General features: G+C 39.4%; 1 protein-coding gene across 13 annotated transcripts in view; it reads left to right on the plus strand.

Moving 5' to 3' along the window:
* Positions 1-20069, plus strand: part of ENOX1 (ecto-NOX disulfide-thiol exchanger 1) — a 360411-nt gene that overhangs the window by 245244 nt on the left and 95098 nt on the right. For all 13 annotated transcript variants that reach the window (XM_068675336.1, XM_068675334.1, XM_068675281.1 and 10 more), the window contains 2 exons: positions 12612-12785; positions 14508-14714. In XM_068675336.1, the coding sequence (XP_068531437.1) occupies positions 12612-12785; positions 14508-14714 (381 nt within the window). The remainder of the gene's footprint in view (positions 1-12611; positions 12786-14507; positions 14715-20069) is intronic.

The raw sequence follows: 20069 nt of genomic DNA on the forward strand, positions 1-20069 counted from the left end.
GACCAGAGAGCCCCAGCTGTTTGATATTTGGCACGGTGTTCTCCACATGCTCAGCGCTGGTTTATTATTAGTTGAGGATTGTGTTTCCCCTTGCTGTGAGAGACAGGAGAGTTGGAAGGAGTCACTGGGGGCTGAACGCATTAACCTAGTTCTGTGCACTGCCCTGCACAGCTTCCAGAGTAGCTTGAGAGGACCTCAGGACGTTTTAACCCATCTCAGCTGGCTGCCCCTGGGCTATTGGCCAAAATCAAGGATTATTAGTTTGCACCGTTCCATTGATAATGGCTCCCGTGCTGAGGCCCTGGGGAAGGAGGCCTGCGGAGCAGCTGGCTACTCTGGCATCTCTAGCTGCTGATGACCTTCCTTGTACTAGAGAGATGCCCAGATGGTAGGGAGAAGGGTTTTCTGCTCTGTGGGAGATGCAAAGGGAGGGGAGATGAGCTGAGAAAGCTAGTCATAATGTTATAATTATTGCACTTGTGCTGGAAAACTTTATGGTGGTGACCCAGATGTCAAAGGATGCAGAAATGTCTGTCTAAGTCTGCTGAAAATGGAAATAACAGCTTCCAGACATATGGGCTATACTTATTTACCTTAGCCTAACGCACACTCTCCTGACACTGTTTTAATGTCAAACCCCTCTTCTAAATTGGTCAATGGAATAATTATGGTACTCAGACAGCATGTTGAAGAAAGGGAATTGTTTTATTGTGAAGTTAGAGGTATCCCATTTGGGACTTCTCTGCTCACCATGAAGAGTACTCCAGTTACCATCGTTTCTGCCTGTTTGACTATTTAGTCTGGCTGCCTAAAATAGGCACTTCAGAGAGCGGAGAGGGTCCTTGTGCTTGTGTTGTCAAGATCTAAAAACAATCGGATTTGTAGATGTGGAGGAATTAAAGCATATCATTGTGAACAGCAACAACGGCATCACAAATTATTCAATTTGTGAGAAGTTTGAGAAAGGGAAAGGTATTTAAAAGAAGCCTTAGCCAACAAAGAGGTGTTCCAAAAACATCGTTCTAAATACCTGTAGCTCAAGCAGAGTATTACAGTCATGATCTGAAGCTTCAGGTCAAGAAAACACTAATGTGGAAGCTTATGTTTATTTAATGTTTTCCATCTATTTGTTTTTGAGATTGAGAACACAGGTCAAATCACAGATGTACCAGTGGAAAGTTTAAAACAAAAACAATCTTTTTAGTAAGCAACTTACTCCATTTTTCTCTAGAACATTTCATTGCCCTCTGGCACTTGTCTAACAAAAAAAAATAAATGAGGGTGTTGCAAGTAGTCCAAAGCCAAAGGTGTTGCAGGTTGTCCAAAGCTGAAGAGATATATGTCTGAGCCAAAGTGCTGGGAATCTTCAGTAACATAGTTGCTTTTTTGTTCTGTTTTGTTTTGTTTTGTTTGTTTGTTTGTTTTGTTTTGTTTTGTTTTTCCATTCTTCTTCTTTTCAGTGTAGGACAAATCAAACATTGGGTGTTAGTTTCCATTCTCTGTTCATACATCTTTCATCCTATACTACTCAATGCAAAAAAGACCTCTTCTTTAAGTCATTTACTGAACTGATTTTGCCTCCTTTGTCATCTGTGTCTATGTGCAAGCCCTCTCATCATCAGAGCTCACTCTCTTCCTCTCCACATGGCTACCCAGTCCTCAAGCAACACCTGGCTGAGACCCCTGTGAACTGACAAGTCCTTCTGGTTTGGATGGAGATAGTCCCATGGACTGAGCCTGCCATTAGATAAGATTCCTGCTTCTGTAATGCAACTTAATGTTTTCTCATGGTCCCGAAGATCTGTAGTAACACAACATTTGTAATGAGAGCTAAGCACGTAGGAATGGTTTTAATTTGCTGAGGTGCAAGATAGCTTCTAAAGCCAAAATCTAACAAAATAGCTTTGTCATAGTGCATTGCAGTTTAATTAAGGCAGCTGGTTTTATAGATACTCAGGAGCATTACTTGCTGCTATCAACTCTGACTTCTTTTTAAATCATGTTTTATGTTGCATAGTATTTCTCAAGATAGGATTCTTAGTTAGTTCTTAACCAATAAACAGTTTATTAATTCACCAGAAGTACCACTTCATTACTTACTTAACAGTTAGTTAATCAAATTCAAATCCAACAGGTATTCTGCCCCTGCATAGAGCATTTAAATTTTGTCCTACAAGTTGCTGCCATAAACTGTATGGAGATCAAATAGTTCTAGTAGATGAAAATTCAAAATATCAGGATTTATTACTGCATTAATTTATAGTCAGCAAATCTTTATTATGTCTAGTAATCCTCCTTCCAGTATGCTTAGGGTTAAAGATACAACAGTATTAGGAATTTGGACCCTATTATTTGAAGAATTTAACATGAAAGAAACTAAGAAAATAGTACCAGGAACAATAATTTAACACTACAGTTTAAGTCTCTTTTATGCCTCTTTGCTCAGGCTTTTAAAGGAGAAGCATGCACATAGGATAACCTGCTTAAAAGTTTGAAATATCGTCACTAAAGATTTTCCAGCTGATTTCTCAGAACAACTTCCTGTCATTTCCGGTAATGACACCAAGAGAAATACATCCCAAGCAATAAAGCTCATTGGTATTTTTATCCATGTCTTGATAACACTGAAGGACATACAGTATTTCCTGTGGTTTAAGAAGTCCCTGAGCTACAGAATATTGAGAGCTTGGAGATACAGAAGTTTTAACTTCAGGACTGTCCTGTTCTGGTATCAAATAAAATTAGGGATTTGCTGTTAGAGACAGATTTGTGGACTAGGAGGATCCTTCATTCTGGCAGAGCACAGTTTTTCTTGCATTTCTATGAGAACTTGTGAGAAGTTGCTTGTGCAGGTGATAGGTGTTTCTGGACTGTACAGCTTCTTTCCAGTTTCAGCAAAGCTTCTGTTACTCCTGTGACCCTGGGGTTGTAAGGAGAGCATTTATATGCATTCCACAGATCCAAGAATCCACATGGTAACTCCAGTTTAATAGCTAGAACTTGTTTCATGATTCATGAGAAAAATTAGTCCTTCTTTTTTCAGTTGGGGTATGTGCAATGATATGTCTGAATTTCATTTCTTCCCCATTTTCTTTGAGGTCACATGATATCTAGGAGATGGTATTTTACTCTTTTTTTAAACGTTACAGGCTTTTTATGTTTCATCTGTTACAAGGGCTATATTTTAGTATTAGCCTAGCTCAGGAATTCATTATTTTTTCTATTTGTCCAATTTCTTTTCAATATTCATTTACATTAGTTGCTGATATCTTCTAATAACCCTTTTCCTTCTTGTGCTATCCAAATGCTTCCCAGACTTCTGTAATACAGTGCTTTCCTAAATAACAAATAAAGAAAAACCCATTAACCGTACCTGGGCCATATAATCATGTTTTATTTATTTCTCCTCTCATCTTCAAGAGCTTTGAGGGGAAAAGTAATGTCATTTTGAAGGAACATGACAAAGTTCGACCTTACAAAAAGAGGTTCATTGAGCAATCAGATCGAACAACTTTGAGTGGAGGGAGTTTAGAGAGCCTACTTCTTTTGCCTAAAGCTAGCCTTACCTGATACCTTGATGAGGCCAAAACTGGAAAAATGGAATGAAAAGATGCCGACCTAGAGATGATAAACCCAAGCAGCATATAGTGAGCACACAAAGACATTTGGAAGTCAAGAAATACAGCTGCACATACATTACACCATAAAAGCACTATATTGCATCTTGCATATTAGCCAGCCACTTATTTTAACAATCCGTCTTTGAAGCTATTAACTGGAGATCAGGTGGCAGTGTACAGAATTTGCAGTTTTGCTATTCTCTCCACAGTGAACTTGTGACTGACTTCATAATAGAAAGTGATTTATTATTGAGGAGATGGAAGAAGCCCATTGTTCCTACTGCACGGAGTGATTCTTAAGTAACGGTGACTTTGGGAAGGTCATCATTCTGGACATTGCAAATTGCTATAAAGTCATAAATCCTTCAAAATCCTGACACTGGTCAAATCAGCATGTAGATAGAGCATACACCCATACCACACGTGTTCCAGGTGACACTGAAGTCTGTTCATCTTTCCCTATCCTTCACCTCCTTCCCTGTGTTTTTTTTTTTTTGTTTGTTTTGTTTTGTTTTGTTTTTTGATTATTTTCTATCTTTTCCTGTCTTTCCTATTTTGCTCCTTCTCCTTTTCCCCTTTTTGTTTTCACCCCCACAAGTTTCCACTACAATGACAATGGAGTTTTATACATGGAAGAGCAGCTGATTGTGGATGGAGGCTAAGATTAGTTCATTTTTTTCTGGCTCTTGCTTCTTACGTACACAGCTGTCAGCTGTGAAAAACTGACAAACTGTCATCAGACTCCTTCAACATGAAGTCCTGAGTTTTCCATCTTATTCTTAGGCTTGTCTGTCAGGTACATCTTTGCAGAGCTGCTCTAAGGGGAAACTAATTAGTTTCACGATTGGCAGATAGTGTCCATGGCCTCTTTGAGGTCAGAATGGCACTGATGGCAACATATAAGCAAAAAGAGCAATAGAAATAGCATTACAGTGACGCGAAAGATTTCTTTACACAGCAATGATGAAATTGTATCTTAGGAGGTGAGTGGCATCTATTGTGGCAATATTTTGTTGTATTATTATTATTTGCTATTCTCACCTATTATTTGCATTGCATTAGATGCTCTAAACAAGATTGGGGTCCTGTTGTGCCAAGCACTGCAGCAATAAAGGATGAACCAGGAGTGATTCACCCCATTATTTGCTTGTAAAAAGAGAAGGTGGTTTTCTTTAATTTACTCTTTGTCATGTATATTGCTCTAAATATAGTGTTTGTTATGTGATTTTGTGTGCAGGGATCAAGAGGAGGCCAGATTTCCTTTATTTTTTATTTTTTTTTTTAGTATTTTCAGCTACAGCATAGCCAGCTCTGAGGAGCAGCATCTAAAGTTTCTGGATTGTCTGCTGTAAACTAATCCTCTCTACAGACACAGGGCTTCTTGCAAAAAAAAAGCAAAAGTACAATATTGCAGCCCTAAAGCTTTGTCAGTGATATATGTCTCGTAGAAGTAATTTTCAAGTGGCAAGTGTTTTGATGATGCTATGAGGGCTTTGTTTATGGAGTGGGTCTGGCAGAAACTGTAGAGTTCATGTAAATTATTGCTTGGTTGATTATTAATGAGAAACATTCATCTCAATTCCCCTACACCCCCCAAATTTTTGCCAAAACACCCTTAGAGACTTGCCTTTGCTAAAATCCAGGCTCTGTTTCACAGAATACAGCTCTTGCTGAATGATGTTAGCATGGATTCTGTGGCGACCCGAGACAGATGAAAGTCAAGGAGGTGATTTTCTGCCCCTTCCATCCCATCTTCCAAATACACATACACATGCATGCACAACACGCACACACACAGACATTACCTATATGTGCCTTACTTCTGTTCTTACAGGATTCCTTTACCGACATGTTGCTTCATCGATTGGGTTCATGCAGAACTTATTTAAGGGCACCTGCTCATTTCTTTTATATTTAGTTCTTCAAAAATTCAGGGCTAGGTGAGCACCTACAAAGGCATCTCTGCCCTTGCAGTTAACCTTCTCAATTTTTTTAAAGGGGTCCTCAAGCAGAGGTACCATATCCATATTCCTTTGTAGCAGCTTTACAGAGACAAAGGTCGCATGCCAAACAGATGGCAAAATATAAAAGCAGAAATAAAATCTGTAATCTTGTGGGTAAGGTGAATAAGGAACAGCTATTCGTGATTTCTCAGGATGAAAGAAGTGGAAGGAGCACAGAACTGTCAAATGTTTTGTTTAAGCAAAGCAGAAGGTGCATGTTTCCCCACTCAGTTACCACCATAATACCAGGACACTAAAAGCCAGGGATATAAACAGGTTCCAGTGGATTCAAAATATAAATTGACGTATAGTAGGATTTCGTGAAAAGGGATAAATCAGATCATGCAGGATAGGTGCCTGTTGGAAAAGATTGTTTGGTTGTCATCTGTAGCATTGGAAATACAAAAACGCTCAATGTATGGGAGCTGAAAAATAGCTTGCTTTTTTCCTGCCTATTTCTTATTGATTCCTGCATATGTGCAACTGGTCACAGCCCTTTTTCTGAGGCAGAACAATAGTGGTCATGCTGGTCAAATGCAAGAGTTGTCAGACTTTTTTCACCCATATTTATTGGAATATCTTTGGACAATCCAGCATCTATATTAGAAATACGGAAGTCTAGAAGTTTAATAATGTCTAAAGTGAGCAAGAAAATGTACTGGAAGATCTTGGACTGGGTGGTCTTGAAGGTCTTTTCCAGCCTAGATGATTCTATGCTGGTGCTGCGTTCCAGGGTCTCACTCTCTGGGGCTGATGGTGGCACTCCAAAGCTGGGGATGTCAACAGGATCAACAGGATCAACACCTGATTAAATTGGGATACCTCTTTGGGACATCGGAAACCTTGTCACCCCCCACATTTTTTATTTTATTTATTTATTTATTTTTATGATGAGGGAATCTTGTTACATTGAGAAAAGCCCTATAATACTGACTGAATAGTTACATCCATCAAAAGCTTTCTGAAGCCCTGAAGATGGAAAGGTTTGAATGATCAGGAAAGACAGTAATGCTATCTGCATATCTAGCTTGCAGATGAATAGAGATCTTAACTGTTAATAAAGAAAAAAGAGTCACATAAGGATAAAGACACTAGCAAACTGCAAAGTTTTGAATAATTTTAGATAAAAACACAAGAACTTTTTAGAATAACAATGTTTTTCTTATTCTGATAAGACTCTTTTTAGGAAAAAAAGCTACTCTTTCTTTGTTACTGCCAAGTAATATATAATCTCACTGATATATTGTTTTGTTTTGTTTTATGACAGGGAAAAACAGTATTAGATTTGCACTTTTTCAGGAAAACTTAAAGCTTTTAGAAATCAACTCTATGTTCAGTCTCAAAATACTCAGCACTTGTGTTCCTGAAGTACGTGATCAAATCTCTAGGCTCCAGAAGCTTTTCTTTTTTTCCCCACAGAAACCAAAGTGTAACAAACATCTCACTACATTTATTACCAGCTGCTGCCTGGACTGTCCTAATCCTTGCACTGTGTGTTGGCAGGCAACTCTGTTCCTGGAACTAGAGCTTCTTTTTTTTTTTTTTTTTTTTTTTTTTATCTTTTGATACCAGCAAAAAAATAGACTGCTTTTTCTAAGGTATAAAATTATCATTCCCAAGCTATGGAGACCCTTTCATTGTTTGTTATTTTGATTTACTGTTGTGCATTTGCATCACTGTCTTCACCAGTGTGTTAGACTAGCACATCTGAGCACTGCATCCACTGCTGAGCTGCTGGTGTCCCAGGTGGAAACCTCCTGTGCATGTGTGTACAGGCACACAACCAAATCCGTGTTTGCACACGTGGGTGTTCTTATGCATCCAACAGAAACACAGCTTGGCAGCTGTCATAAAACACCACAGAAACAATTGGCAGTGTCAGGCAAAACAAATGACACATCCTGGTGCAAACACTGAGAATCATATAGGGGATTACACCCCTCAAAAGTAATATTGAGCAGATAAATAACTTGTGGTAGGGGCTGGCAGAAGCGGGATGGGAACTTAACATTGGTGATGGAGTGCAATCCCCGAAAGCACAGTGGGCAGGCGTATGCGTCCCTGTTATTTGTGCAAAGCAATAACGTGGTAAAAACAGAAGGTGATTCAGACAGCAACTGTTGCCAAAGAAGGAAAGGAGGATGGTTTTCCAAGATCTTGTGGCTATTTTTATGGATGACAGAGTTGCTTTACCCTTCCAAAATGCAGACTAATTAAAGGAGTTGTTTTACGCTACGTACTGCATTATAAAATAGTTATCCTTAAAGGGATTTTATTGTTCTTCTTCTTTTTCCAGACCCAAAAATTTCATGTGAAAGGCTTTTTCCTTCCTATATTCTGCTTGAAGGAAAAGAAATTTTAAAAACCACACTGAGTATTCAAGCAGATTTTTCTTTTTGCCTCTCTGCCAATTCTATATATTAGTTCTTCAAAAGTTTTCATTACTCTCCACTATACCAATTTCTTACCATGAATTAACTGTTGGTTTGCTAAATTTAGGCAGAACATGGACTTGAAAATATTAATGTTCAATGCTTTTACATTCTTGTAATATGTGAATGTGTGACTTCAGTCCTTAACACACAATATTCACAGGAGCTCTAACTTGAGCTTTTCCATTCTTAAAGTGCTTCATCATCTCTGATTGCTTTCCATTTTAATTATTTCATTTAGTAATTATTTATTAACATTTTTTCAAATATAAACTTTCTATCTTCTGCCAAGTTAGTTTTTATAATTCCAAGAGATCACAAACCTTTAACTGTCTGCATGAACTTCTGTATATAGACTTTTAAAAGAGAATACTATGATCACCGAAAGCAAGTATTTTGAGTATTCAGATATGTGGTATATACATTTTGTGCATATATATCTGTGTTTATTGTAGCACAATGATGTCCACAATATTTTAATAATCATATATCTAAATGTATCTGACAACAAAACTTATATGGTTTTGTATTGGATTTCATTGTTGTTGTTGTTTTGTTTTATCTTGTTTTGTTTTGTTTTGTAATCCTGCATAACTCTATCAGTATCCTTGTTTCTGAAGAACAACAAACTTACCAGTAAGTTCAACAGGAGATGTCTCCAGCTCTAACTCTGATATCCTGGTCCTGATCCAAATGGGCACTATGCCAGGACATGAAGCAGACTGCTGTGGTAGCACTGATTGATGATCGTCTCCTGTCCCTAGACAAGAGCTATATATCCAACTTCTATTAATGCACCACTCTGCAGCATTAATATAGTTAAACTTGGGATTTTTCTGGATCCTCTCAGAGATGTGGCAAATTTATTGTCTTTCCTTTCCAGTGACTTTATCAGTTCCTCTTTCTCTGCACCTCAGAGTCCAGACCAGTACTTTCCTTGGATGTATCATCCATAGACTATGGTGTGTCAGCAATATACAGGTGGGGCATGCATCAACTTCTCTGAAAGCACCAACAATCTTTTCAAGGGGCCTGAACAACGTCTTCCATGTTCAGAAATCCAGCTAAATTTTCCATCACTGCAATGCACAGTAATATCTTTTACAGGATAGCTCTACATGTGGTACTCATACATTCAGTCAGTGCTTGTGTGTTGTATGAAAGCATTTAATTCTCAGTTTAGCACATTAGGGAAATGAAACAACTAAGACCACAAAGAAAGTAAATGTGGTCCTGGTTAAAAGCTGTCCATGTCATCAGTAGTCGTCCTGTTGACCTTAGGCATTTTTGGATTAGTGCCCATAAATATGGAATTAGATTTCAAGAACTATTGACTCAGTCCTTTTCAGTATAACTTAGAACAGACGTATTCTGGAGGCAAAGAGTCCCAGTGCACCTAGAAGGATGTATCAGGAGTGTTGGCTCCTTGCACTCTGTATGTGCTCTTGTAGATTGATCCCCATGGAAGAAATTGATGACAAAGCCATGTACTTATTTAACACAAGCACAGTTACTTATGAAGTCACATTTTCTTGAAAATGGCAGGAATTAGTGGGAAATATATGTATATATTTTGTATATATATGTATATATATTTGTATATATTTTTGAAATATATGTATATATTTTTATATTATATGTTTTCTGCTGCAATACCAAATCATCATGCAATCCAAAAGCACCCTTTCTCAGATCCCTTTTGAGGCCATGGTATCTGCATTCGTGGACATGAGTTTCCAAGGTGCCATCCCCCTTAGATGTGTTTTTCTTTGTATATGTACCCTGTCAATGGACTATTCAAAAAAAAGTACCTTTCAAAATGAACCATCTTTGCTTTGGGTAATAGCAAGTAGTTTGCTGTTGTTTTTGTTCTCTATTCTTGTAGAGAAGTTGAAACATCAGTACATCTAGTAACTGTCCTATAGAGAGAACAGCAATGATTAAATACAGCTGGTAACATTCATTGGCTAAGGATGTTTCTTCTTGGCTTTTGCATGGGACGTGAAAGATGCTTAAGAACAGGGAGAACTTGACCTTCTCTGTGTCTTCTTTTATGATCCCCTCCACGTGGTCCATCATTGTCTCAGAATGCTGTGGGTCTACTATGAATATTCCATTTCATGTGAAATTTCAAACCTGATTACGACTGTAGCTGATCCTACATCTGTCCAGAGAGAGGGTCAAGATGCTTTCCTTGGCTTCTTTCCAGTCCCAGTTCTCCCCGATGCTAGGAGAGGATCGGTATGACACAGTGCATGGAGAGCTATCATGCTGTTCCACCTGGCATGACATGGAGCTCTGCAGGCCTCCTTAGCTGGGAGTGGTAATGATGGACTTTCACCTGCACCAGGAGAGTGCTGCACAGGGTGGCCTACTGGGACTGTCAGAAGTCTGGCTTGTAAAAAACAAGATCAAGCAAATTACAGAATCACAGAATTGTAGGGGTTGGAAGGGACCTCAAGAACTCATCGGGTCTAACCCCCCTGACAAAACAGGTTCGCTAGGGCAAATTGCACAGGTAGGCATCCAGACAGGTCTTGAATATCTCCAGAGAAGGAAACTCCACAACCTCCCTGGGCAGCCTGTTCCAGTTCTCCGTCATCCTTACTGCGAAGAAGAAATTAGAATAGCCTAAGGACTTCTTTGAATTGTATAGTGCCCTTTCACCTCTGACATTCTGTCTCGGCATTCACTAACCATGAATATTTAATACGGCCACCACGGCATCCTGTGGAATAAATGACAGACTCTGAGTTTCAAAGCTTAATCTGAAAAGTAATGCATACACATCAATATTGAAAAAAGCGTAACACCCAGAGCAAATCCTTTTTCATAAGCCCACTTATTAAAAAAAAGTAATGTAATATCATGAGTTTTCATTAATACTAGTCTTCAATAAGCCTAAAGCAAATCCTCGCTCACTGTGCACTTGCCATGGTTGTTGTACAGAACTACCTGAAAGTGATGAAGGCTCACAGTCAGTGCGTGGAGAGCAGGGAGCGTGCGGCTGAGACAGATATGAGTTCTATTGGAGTAGAGGATCTGAGTCTGCAGCTGTCTTTCCCAGAGAAGATGGTTATGGACATTTCACAGAAATAACAATGCTGATTTTCATCCCCTACAGAGTGCTTTACACCTGCAAAGTGCTATAAATGTTTGAGTTAATCCTCACCAGTAATTGAGTATGATTGTATTTGTGTTGCAGACACAGAAATTAAGATATGGAAATGTCAGCAGGCTAACTCAGGGCCACGTAGCTTTTCAGAAGCAGATTTAGGATGAAGAAACAGACCTCTCTGGTCATATTTAGTTGATTGTGCTGCCTTGTATCAAAATGTATCTCAAATTTCCTAAACATTAAAAAAAAAATAATCCTAGAGAAGGAGTCATTTCCATCTTTGCTTCTTCAAAACAAACAAGCTCCCAAGCTACCAAACCCCGTGTTTACTTGTATCATTAAATACTTTCCAGTTGCTAGCCAGAAAACTCAGCAGAAAACCTGTAGAACACCAAAGTAGCTATCTTCTTTTAAATAATTGATGATGCCAAATAGCAGCAGTGTTATGCCAACAAAGAGATTGGTCTCTTAAAATATTTTATTCATTATGCCTCAAGAAACCCAAAGCCTTGTTTTTAAGAAAAGCAAATTTCAGAAGTTGGCTCTCAGTTCATCTAAAACATCTGCTTATTACACGTCTTTTTGTTAATGTACTGGTGTTCCCCCGTAAATCTTTCAGCTTTAAATAGTATGTATGGAAGTCTTGGCAAGGAGATCAGGAAGGAGAAAGAATAATATTTGCCAAATATGCATTTTACTTGATGGGGCTGTGGTGGTGCATTTTAGTGATATGTGTGTTGAAGAGAATCTGTTAATTCAATTAAATAACAGGACAAGAAGGACTTAATTCCAAGGTTCAGAAAGACCCCATCCTATGCTGCTGAAACTTTATGTTCCAGGATAAAAAGTTTAGAAGTCTTAGCTAACTACACTCATATAAAACAGCCAAAAATGGTGTTTGTAAATCAAGGTCACTTATGTCAGAAAGCTACAATGTGATAAATCTGTCTGACAATTAGACGGAGAGGGCATATCGATGTTAAATGATATTCTTTGTACATTCTGGTTAGAAGGCAATGGAAACACTACAGTAGCATTACAAAACAGAAAATTGCATTCCAGATAATAACAGATATTCATGGTGCATGATTTTACACTTTAATGTGCTGTATTTTACTCAGTCATATTAATATTTTGAATTATGTAACATTCTCTTCTTTATGCATAATTTTTTTCATTGGAATGGATCACTGAAAATGCACCCTCTCCCTCCCTATCCTTCTCTCTTTTTCCCCCTCTCCCTCCCTCTTCTCCTCCCCCTCTCCCTCCGTTTTCCCTTCTTCCCTTTTCTCTTTTTCCTTCTCCCATTTTTAACAGTGATGCTTAAAAAAAAAAAAAAAAAAAAAAGCAAAGCCTAAAGCAAAACTGTCTGTGCAAAAAAATAGTAACAAGTAGTTTCAAGATGTAAAAGCCGGGATTTTATGTTATATATTTACAGATTCAATCTGTGTACCAGGCTTTGATCCAAGCCTTAGCATGATGACTGGAATCACTCCGATTAACCCAATGATACCAGGCATGGGGTTAGTGCCGCCACCACCACCAACAGATGTGCCTGTAGTCAAAGAAATAATCCACTGCAAAAGCTGCACTCTCTTCCCTCCAAACCCAAGTAAGTGGCCCTGATGAAAGAATGTTATTTTCCTGAACTTATTGCCTGAGATGTTTTTATCTAATAAAAACTATGGTTTTAAAATAAATTGTAGGCAAGTCTAATGTTTCCTTATAAGTTCTGCTCTGTGTGTAAATCATGGTGGAGTATCAGAGCATGCTTATTCATCTCTGCAAGGTCACATAAAAACTCACGCAGCTTGTACAAAAAACAAAATGAATTACTTAAAGCTAACAGAGACTGAAAATCTACACTACTCATAGTAGAAATCTGTCTTTCCCTTACGTCAGTGTCACAAAACATAACCCCATGCAAACTAGCAGTGGCTGAAGCTGCTGTGTGTTGTTGGTCGCTCATTGACTTGTTCGCGCTGATCTGGCCTCATGTAGGCTGTGCACAGGTGTCTGATGGTGAAAGCATTGCTGTGAAGAACAATCTCTGGGGATGTCCTTCAAAGAAGTTCAAGTCAGAAGTGTCTCCCGAGTGCTGTAGATTTCTCCCAGCCATGCCAGTTTTGGGGAGGCAGCATGCAGATGAGTTGCTTCTCCTCTTTGGGGACCAGGCTTTCTTCTGCCCCTTCTGGGGACTTCATGCAAATGGCAAACTTCCCACTGAGCCACTACTGTCAGGACAAAGCACAGAGCCTAATTTTGAGTGTGTTAGCCCCAGGAATCTGGTTTCATAGCCATCAGACCAGCTGCTTGCAGCATCACTATGAAGACAAAAGAGAAATTTAAGCAAATAGTCTGGTGCTGTGGATTTGCAGTGTACCCAGATCATGGTTTAATCAAACTGGCTGTGTGTACGAATATATATATGTGGATATTTTAAGGTTGTAACCCCCTTTAGTGTGCTAAAGGGCCAAAAAACTAATTCATATCAATCAGAGATTCCTGCTCAGAGAATTACTGTTAGAGGAGTGCTCTAGCAATCTGCATATAAACAAGGTAAAATGTTATGACAGAGCATATTTTTCATACAGCCCTCAAAAATTTAATAGTTTTCTGATTTGTGTGTATACATATATATATACATAAAAATAAAATTTCTAGCCACTCCATCTCACGAGCACTTGTAAACAGTGAGTTTATCCTTCCTGCATGCTGGCGTCCACTCCATTATCTGGCACAAAGACAGAACAGATAACCGGCAGAGCGCTTTCATCATGTTGTCACTTCATCGTGTTTCCCGCTTTGTTTTTCTGTTTGCTGTGCTTCTGTGCTCTGAGAAAGAAATTAAATTATGCTAAGACCAGGGAAGGTTATCCAGTCTGGCTTCCTAAACTATATGCAGCATGGGTTTGTTTTCAGGGGGCTTAAACTGGCACACTGGTGAGTGCGGTGAGTGCTGGTTATGAGCCAGAGATGATGAAGGTACAGAAGTTTGCCTGCTTTGAAACAGAGTATTTTCTGTTTTTGTGTATTTTCTAACAGGAGACTGTGCAGGGAAAAGAAAGATCCTTTTAGACCTTCCCGCCTGGAGAATGACCCGCAGTGGCAGGAATTAGACTCTGAAAAACCACCTAAAACTTGAAAAGGTTTAGATTCAAGTAGCCAGTTTTGGACAATCTCTGCACTATTCAATTATTTTGCTTCTCCCTCTCTCCTGCCTCAATGCTATGTCAAATAACTGTTGCTGCCCAGAACTGATTAGGGGAATGAATAGAACCAGTGGATCAAAAGACGAATTTTGTATTCCAATGTGATTTCTGTTTTGACTTAGATCTTCCACCACCTTCAACAAGAGAGAGACCTCCTGGGTGTAAAACAGTGTTTGTTGGAGGATTACCAGAAAACGCAACGGAGGAAATTATTCAGGAAGTCTTTGAGCAGTGTGGAGATATAACAGCAATTCGGAAAAGCAAGAAGAATTTTTGTCACATTCGTTTTGCAGAGGAGTTCATGGTTGATAAAGCCATTTACCTTTCTGGTACTTCACATTCTTTAATGGATTTTCCTTGCTTCTCATTTGTATTTTGTGATGCTAATGTTTGCTTATTTTCTTAGCTTTTATCCCAGCAAGTCCTTTTTTTAACTCAGTGGCTCTAGCATGGACTGGCAAGGGGCAATTCTGTATATCCCTGTGTTTGCCAAGACTTGTGCTCTGTTTTGTACGTTGCATACCCAAGAGCAATTTCCTGCCATCCCACGACAATGCAACAGACCCTGAAATTCACTACAGAGCAATCTTATTTTCGATTTACACAGGTTTATGTAGTTTTGCTCACAGGTTGTAGAAAGAGGAGGGCACCAGGCCAGGAACACTGCTGGTTTCCAATGCCAATTTCTGTGATAGCCTGGCAATTTCATTGGCATATTTTTATAGATTTGCAGTACAGTCTGAATAAAGTCTACCTTTATGTGTGCATGTATTCAGCAGTCACCTGGGTTGGATTCTGAGACCCAACAGGCTGTGCCTTTTGCCTCCCAGGACAATGAGCACCACAGAACTTCAGGTGTAAAATTTCAGATTCTCTTTTGTTTTCCAGCAAAGGAACAGACTAAAAAATCTAACTCATATGAAAAAGAAAAAAAAAAAAAAAGAAGAAAACTATCTCTGCTTTCTCAAATCAGTCTTCAGTGACTGTTAAAGCCCTTGTAAGGTTATAGCCTCCTTTACATGAGGATTGGCTTCCCACCTGAGCCCTCCTTCACCACCCTGAGCTGGACCCCATCCCTTGTGTGTATCTCCACAGGCTGGTTCATCACTCCTTTCAGGTCCTGGAGGATCCCCTGTCTTTGTTTTGCCCCACAACACCTTCACCCCTCATGCAAGGTATTCATAAATGAACAGTGCCAGAGACTACTCCTTGGCCAAGACCAATTGACACAGATTTGCTTACCACCTTGTGTAGGGTAACCTCGAGGATTCCTCCTGGGACCACCCAAAAGGGCACTAGGGAGATAACAATTCGGCATACCTTGTCTGAGCTCCCATCCTAACCATCTTTTGTTTAGCAGCAAGGACATAGCTTCAATGTCCCTTAGGTGGCCATAGCAAGCTCACACAGTTAGAAACCAGTGGTTTCTCAAATCGTCATTGGCTACATCTTAAATGAAAGAAAGGGAAATAAAAATAAAAAATAAAAGAAAAAGAACACATGAACTTTTGAAAAGTATTGTCAGGAAAAAGCTTGCTCTTTTGTTTCTTTTTTTTTTCTTTTTCATAATTTGACTGCATGCTTTAAATATCTGTTCAATGAGCTCCACAAAATCATGAGTTTTATGAGACCTATGTAAAGATTTCTTTAGAACATATCTGAATTTTAATGCTTCTTCCAGATCTCCATTCCATTATGTATTTTTCTTCTTCTTTTTTTTTTTTTTGTTGGATATATTTTTATTATTATTATTATTTTTACCACATTTCTTCCTTCCTCCTCATCCTCTCTTCCCATTTTCCATCCTTCCTGCTCATGTGCTTATTCACTTATTACTTCTACAACACTGGAGTTTAAAGAGAGGGGTTACAGACCTCTCAGTAGTAAGAAGAGGCAGCACATTTCCCAGTTTCCAGCTTCTGTCCTATGGAGGCTCCAGCTCCAGCAGTAACAGAGCACTTGTGGAGGAGGTGAGAAGAAACTCACAAATTCAGTAGGAGCTGGGATTGCTGTATATAATAAAAGAAACAGTAGCAAAAAAGAGGCCAGAGAAAACTGCAGAAATGTACAGACTGCCATCCTGGGGCGGCGTCAGCATCCTGATAGTTCAGTTTCCTGCTTCTCTGCAGTTGAGTACAACCTTTGTTTCATTCCAAGTGAAGTTTAATTTTAACTTTCTACAGAAAAATCCTAGAGCACCAGATCTGATGATTACTAGAAAATTCCCTGTGCTGCTGTGTGTCCTCACTTAAGTGTGCACCCATAACAAAAGAATCGAGCAGAGACAGAGGAGGCAGATTACCTTCTTTATCCTTCCTCTCTGATTTTTCTGCCAGCTTATTTCCGAGTTCCCAATCCTTTTCTCTGTGTTGTTCTCACATCCTTCCTTTTCCTTTCATCAGTCACACTACTGCCTTCACTGCCTGTTCCACTCTCTCTCCCATTTTCATTTCTTCCAGTCATTTCCTTGCTTCTAAAACTTTTAGCGTTTCTGACCAGATCAGGGAAAATAAATAAATAAATAAATAAAAAGGAAAAAACAAAAGAAGAAAAAAAAAAAAAGAAAACAAAAACAACAGTGGAGCTGAGAAGAAGGAAGAGGAAAAGCAGGGGCACATAGCAGCCAGCTATCTTTTTGCCACCAGCAGTGATTTCTGCAGACCTCTGCAGATGAAACAAGGAGCACTGAATCTCCCCCAGCACTGCAAAGCAGGGAGGTCAGGCATTAGACAATGGCACGTTTTATTTGATCTGAAATTTTGAGTTTTTCTGATCAACCTTTCAAACATAATGTATTCTGAAATGATGGGGGAAAAGCATATTGTTAAGGTCTTTTCTTCTCCCCATAAGAGACAAAAAACGAACAGAATTTGTGGTAAATACAGTATGCATGTTATATTAGGGAGGAATCATGCCTTTGATATCTGTAATATAATGACAGTTTTGTCTACCTAATCAGTTTTATCTGTCTACCTCATCTAATCTCATCAAACTTAATATTTATCCTGTGCTTATCATCAGACTATTGCAAGTGATTAGAAAATTCATTAAGTAGATTATTCACTGAGTTTTTTCGTTTCTATTCCCAACTAAAAGTGTATAAAAGGAGACTGGGAGATGGGTAGAAGCTAATGTTAAAGAAAGTTGAGCTGATACGTTCTCATTTAGCCCTGAAAGTTTCATTTTGATCTCCCAAGGAAAAGGCTTTCTAAAATCAATATGCCACCCCATGAGAAAGCTCTTTCTTCAAACTCTGTGTACTTTAGTCTTGTGGCTGACAATTCATGACAATTCAGTAACTCCTGCAAACATTGATGGCCCTGGATTGGAAGTAAGGAACAAACAGACCTGCTCGTACCCCAAAAAGCCCAAGGATACATTTTTCCTATGCTGGTATTTTCCCATGTGGATTTCTATTTAGTACTGTGTACTGGCTTTTATTTCATGTTCTCACTGATCACCAGCACTCTGATCTACATCCCCAGTTAGCAGCTATTGCTTGGTCCCCAATATAGCAACACTCAAAGGTAAGTCAAGCCACAGAGTTTTTACTAGATCTGTGATATGGAAATACCGTGTTTGATTTTTATTTAGCACCCTCATTAATTTTTCCTGCTGCTGCTCCTTTAAAGTGAGGATCTTGGCATGTTCCCAGACTTTTTTTCCCCTGCCATTGTGTGCGCAAAACTGAAATTAAAAATGACAGGCCAGGCACGCTGTTAATGCTAGCTGCAGTCCTGAGCGAAGAACTGGGAAAAAGGTTTTGTGAGGGCAATTCCTTGCCCATGCTTGAAGGGGGAAAAGGCAGGTGATTTTCTGATGCATTTAAATACCTTTGAACATCAATAAGGATACATGGCATTGAAAAGGAGCGAGCCTTTCAGCTGCCATACAGCTCAGACCTGCCGTTACAGATGGGTGCCTGAGGATCCCATATATAAAATTGGTCCTGCAAGTCATGCACCCTACCCTACACAGTGCCTTTCTGGCTCTTGGCCTGTCAAGGACTTTGATCTTCACCAGGGATGCCTTTGGTCCTGTAGTGTCTCCCATTCCTGATTTAGGAGGATGCAAGAAGCCATGCCAAAAAGGCATTTACTTTTTTTTTTTTTTTTTTTTTTTTTTTTTTTTTTTTTTGTGAAGGGAAAGATGCCAAGCTCTGAGCAGCCTGATATAATTTTGAAACCAACCCTGCTCTGAGGAGGGGATTGGACTAGATGATGCCCAAGGTCCCTTCTGACTAAGGTCAGTCTAGGTTTCTGTGCCTGGGGAAACCACTGTCTGACTGGCCGTCTTCAGTCTTAGCAGTTAAACAAGCAATGCAATTTTCTCAATGTGGTTCACTGCCAATTTCAAAACTCTATTAATTTGGAGGCACTTAAACTGGTTACCTGAGGGAGCCATTTGTCCAGTGCTACAGAGGATACTGTGTTTTGGACTTCAATTTACACCATTTGTGTTTTTTTTCCACTATCCCCATTTACTTCAAAAATAAGGTAAGACTTCAGTAAGACTCAACTTTGCAGGTGCACGCACAAGGTGTAGATAGAGTGTCCTTTCCAGTAGATCTTTGTTCAGAATAAGTAGGGCTTTGAGGACCACAGGGGTCGTGCTTCCTACAGGACTGCATTTCTCAGTGTGTCCATACCCAGTGTGCTCCAGCCAAGGGAGGCAAAAGACAAGGGAGAGGAAGAGAGACTGTGTCTTCCTGGAAAGTGCAGCCCAGATGGGAGATCTAATTTTAGGTTCACGAGACCTGACACCCTGGCAGTGTCCTTTCACATTGCTGATAATGCTGTTTTGGCACTGAACAGTCACTATTTGAGGAATGCATCTTGGGGAGAAACATTTGTCATGGTTATCAGAGTAACTGCACCAATGACCCCTTCATGCCTACACCCCTGCGAATAAAACCACAAAATTACCTTCTTATTAGTTCAGATCTCCAGGTCTGACAGGTCACCCACACTCTTCTTCTGTTATGTTTCAATGGATAAAGTGTACAGCTGTGTGTAAGACCACAAGTACCCTTATTGTGGAGAAAGTAGTGTGTATTCCGCTGAGCAAGAGAAAGCTGTACAAAGTAGAGGACATGTTAAAGTGACAGACAAATCCCTTGTTAACCTCTCTGCACCATAAGCTTGTGCACCTTGGAGACCAGTCTTGGTCTGGTCCATAGAAGTTTTTGTCACCTTCAGGCTTTGAGGGACCTCTGAGATGCTTAACTTGAGCTTTCCATCTAGAGTTCTTGATGGAACATGAAAGACATACCTCTTCCTCACTGAACGACTGCTTAGCTGAACTCCACAAGATGCCTGAAAGGAAAATGTCAAGCAAAAGGCACACAGATTGTTATTTGTTTGTTTGTTTTTCTCTTTTTGTTTTGTTTCGAAAGGGTCATTACATATGTGGATATCTTTGAAGCTGTGGTTTCATGTGTGCTGTAGTACAGCCAGTCCCTTGTATTCATACATCAAGATGTTTTTACAGCAATAAAACAAACAGAGCATGCCTAGATACACATTTTTGCGAAGATGCTCCTACTCTATTACACAAGCCTTAACTTTGCTGTCCCTGGAGAGAGTTTGAAAGGGAGTTTTAACTGTAGTGGTGAGGTGCTGAAGCTCTTCAAACCACAGGCAAATCATAAGACTGAAAGGTAGGTTCTTTTGGATTGATGTTCA

The sequence above is a fragment of the Anas acuta genome, chromosome 1 (genome assembly GCF_963932015.1).
Source record: "Anas acuta chromosome 1, bAnaAcu1.1, whole genome shotgun sequence".
NCBI classification, from domain to species: domain Eukaryota; kingdom Metazoa; phylum Chordata; class Aves; order Anseriformes; family Anatidae; genus Anas; species Anas acuta.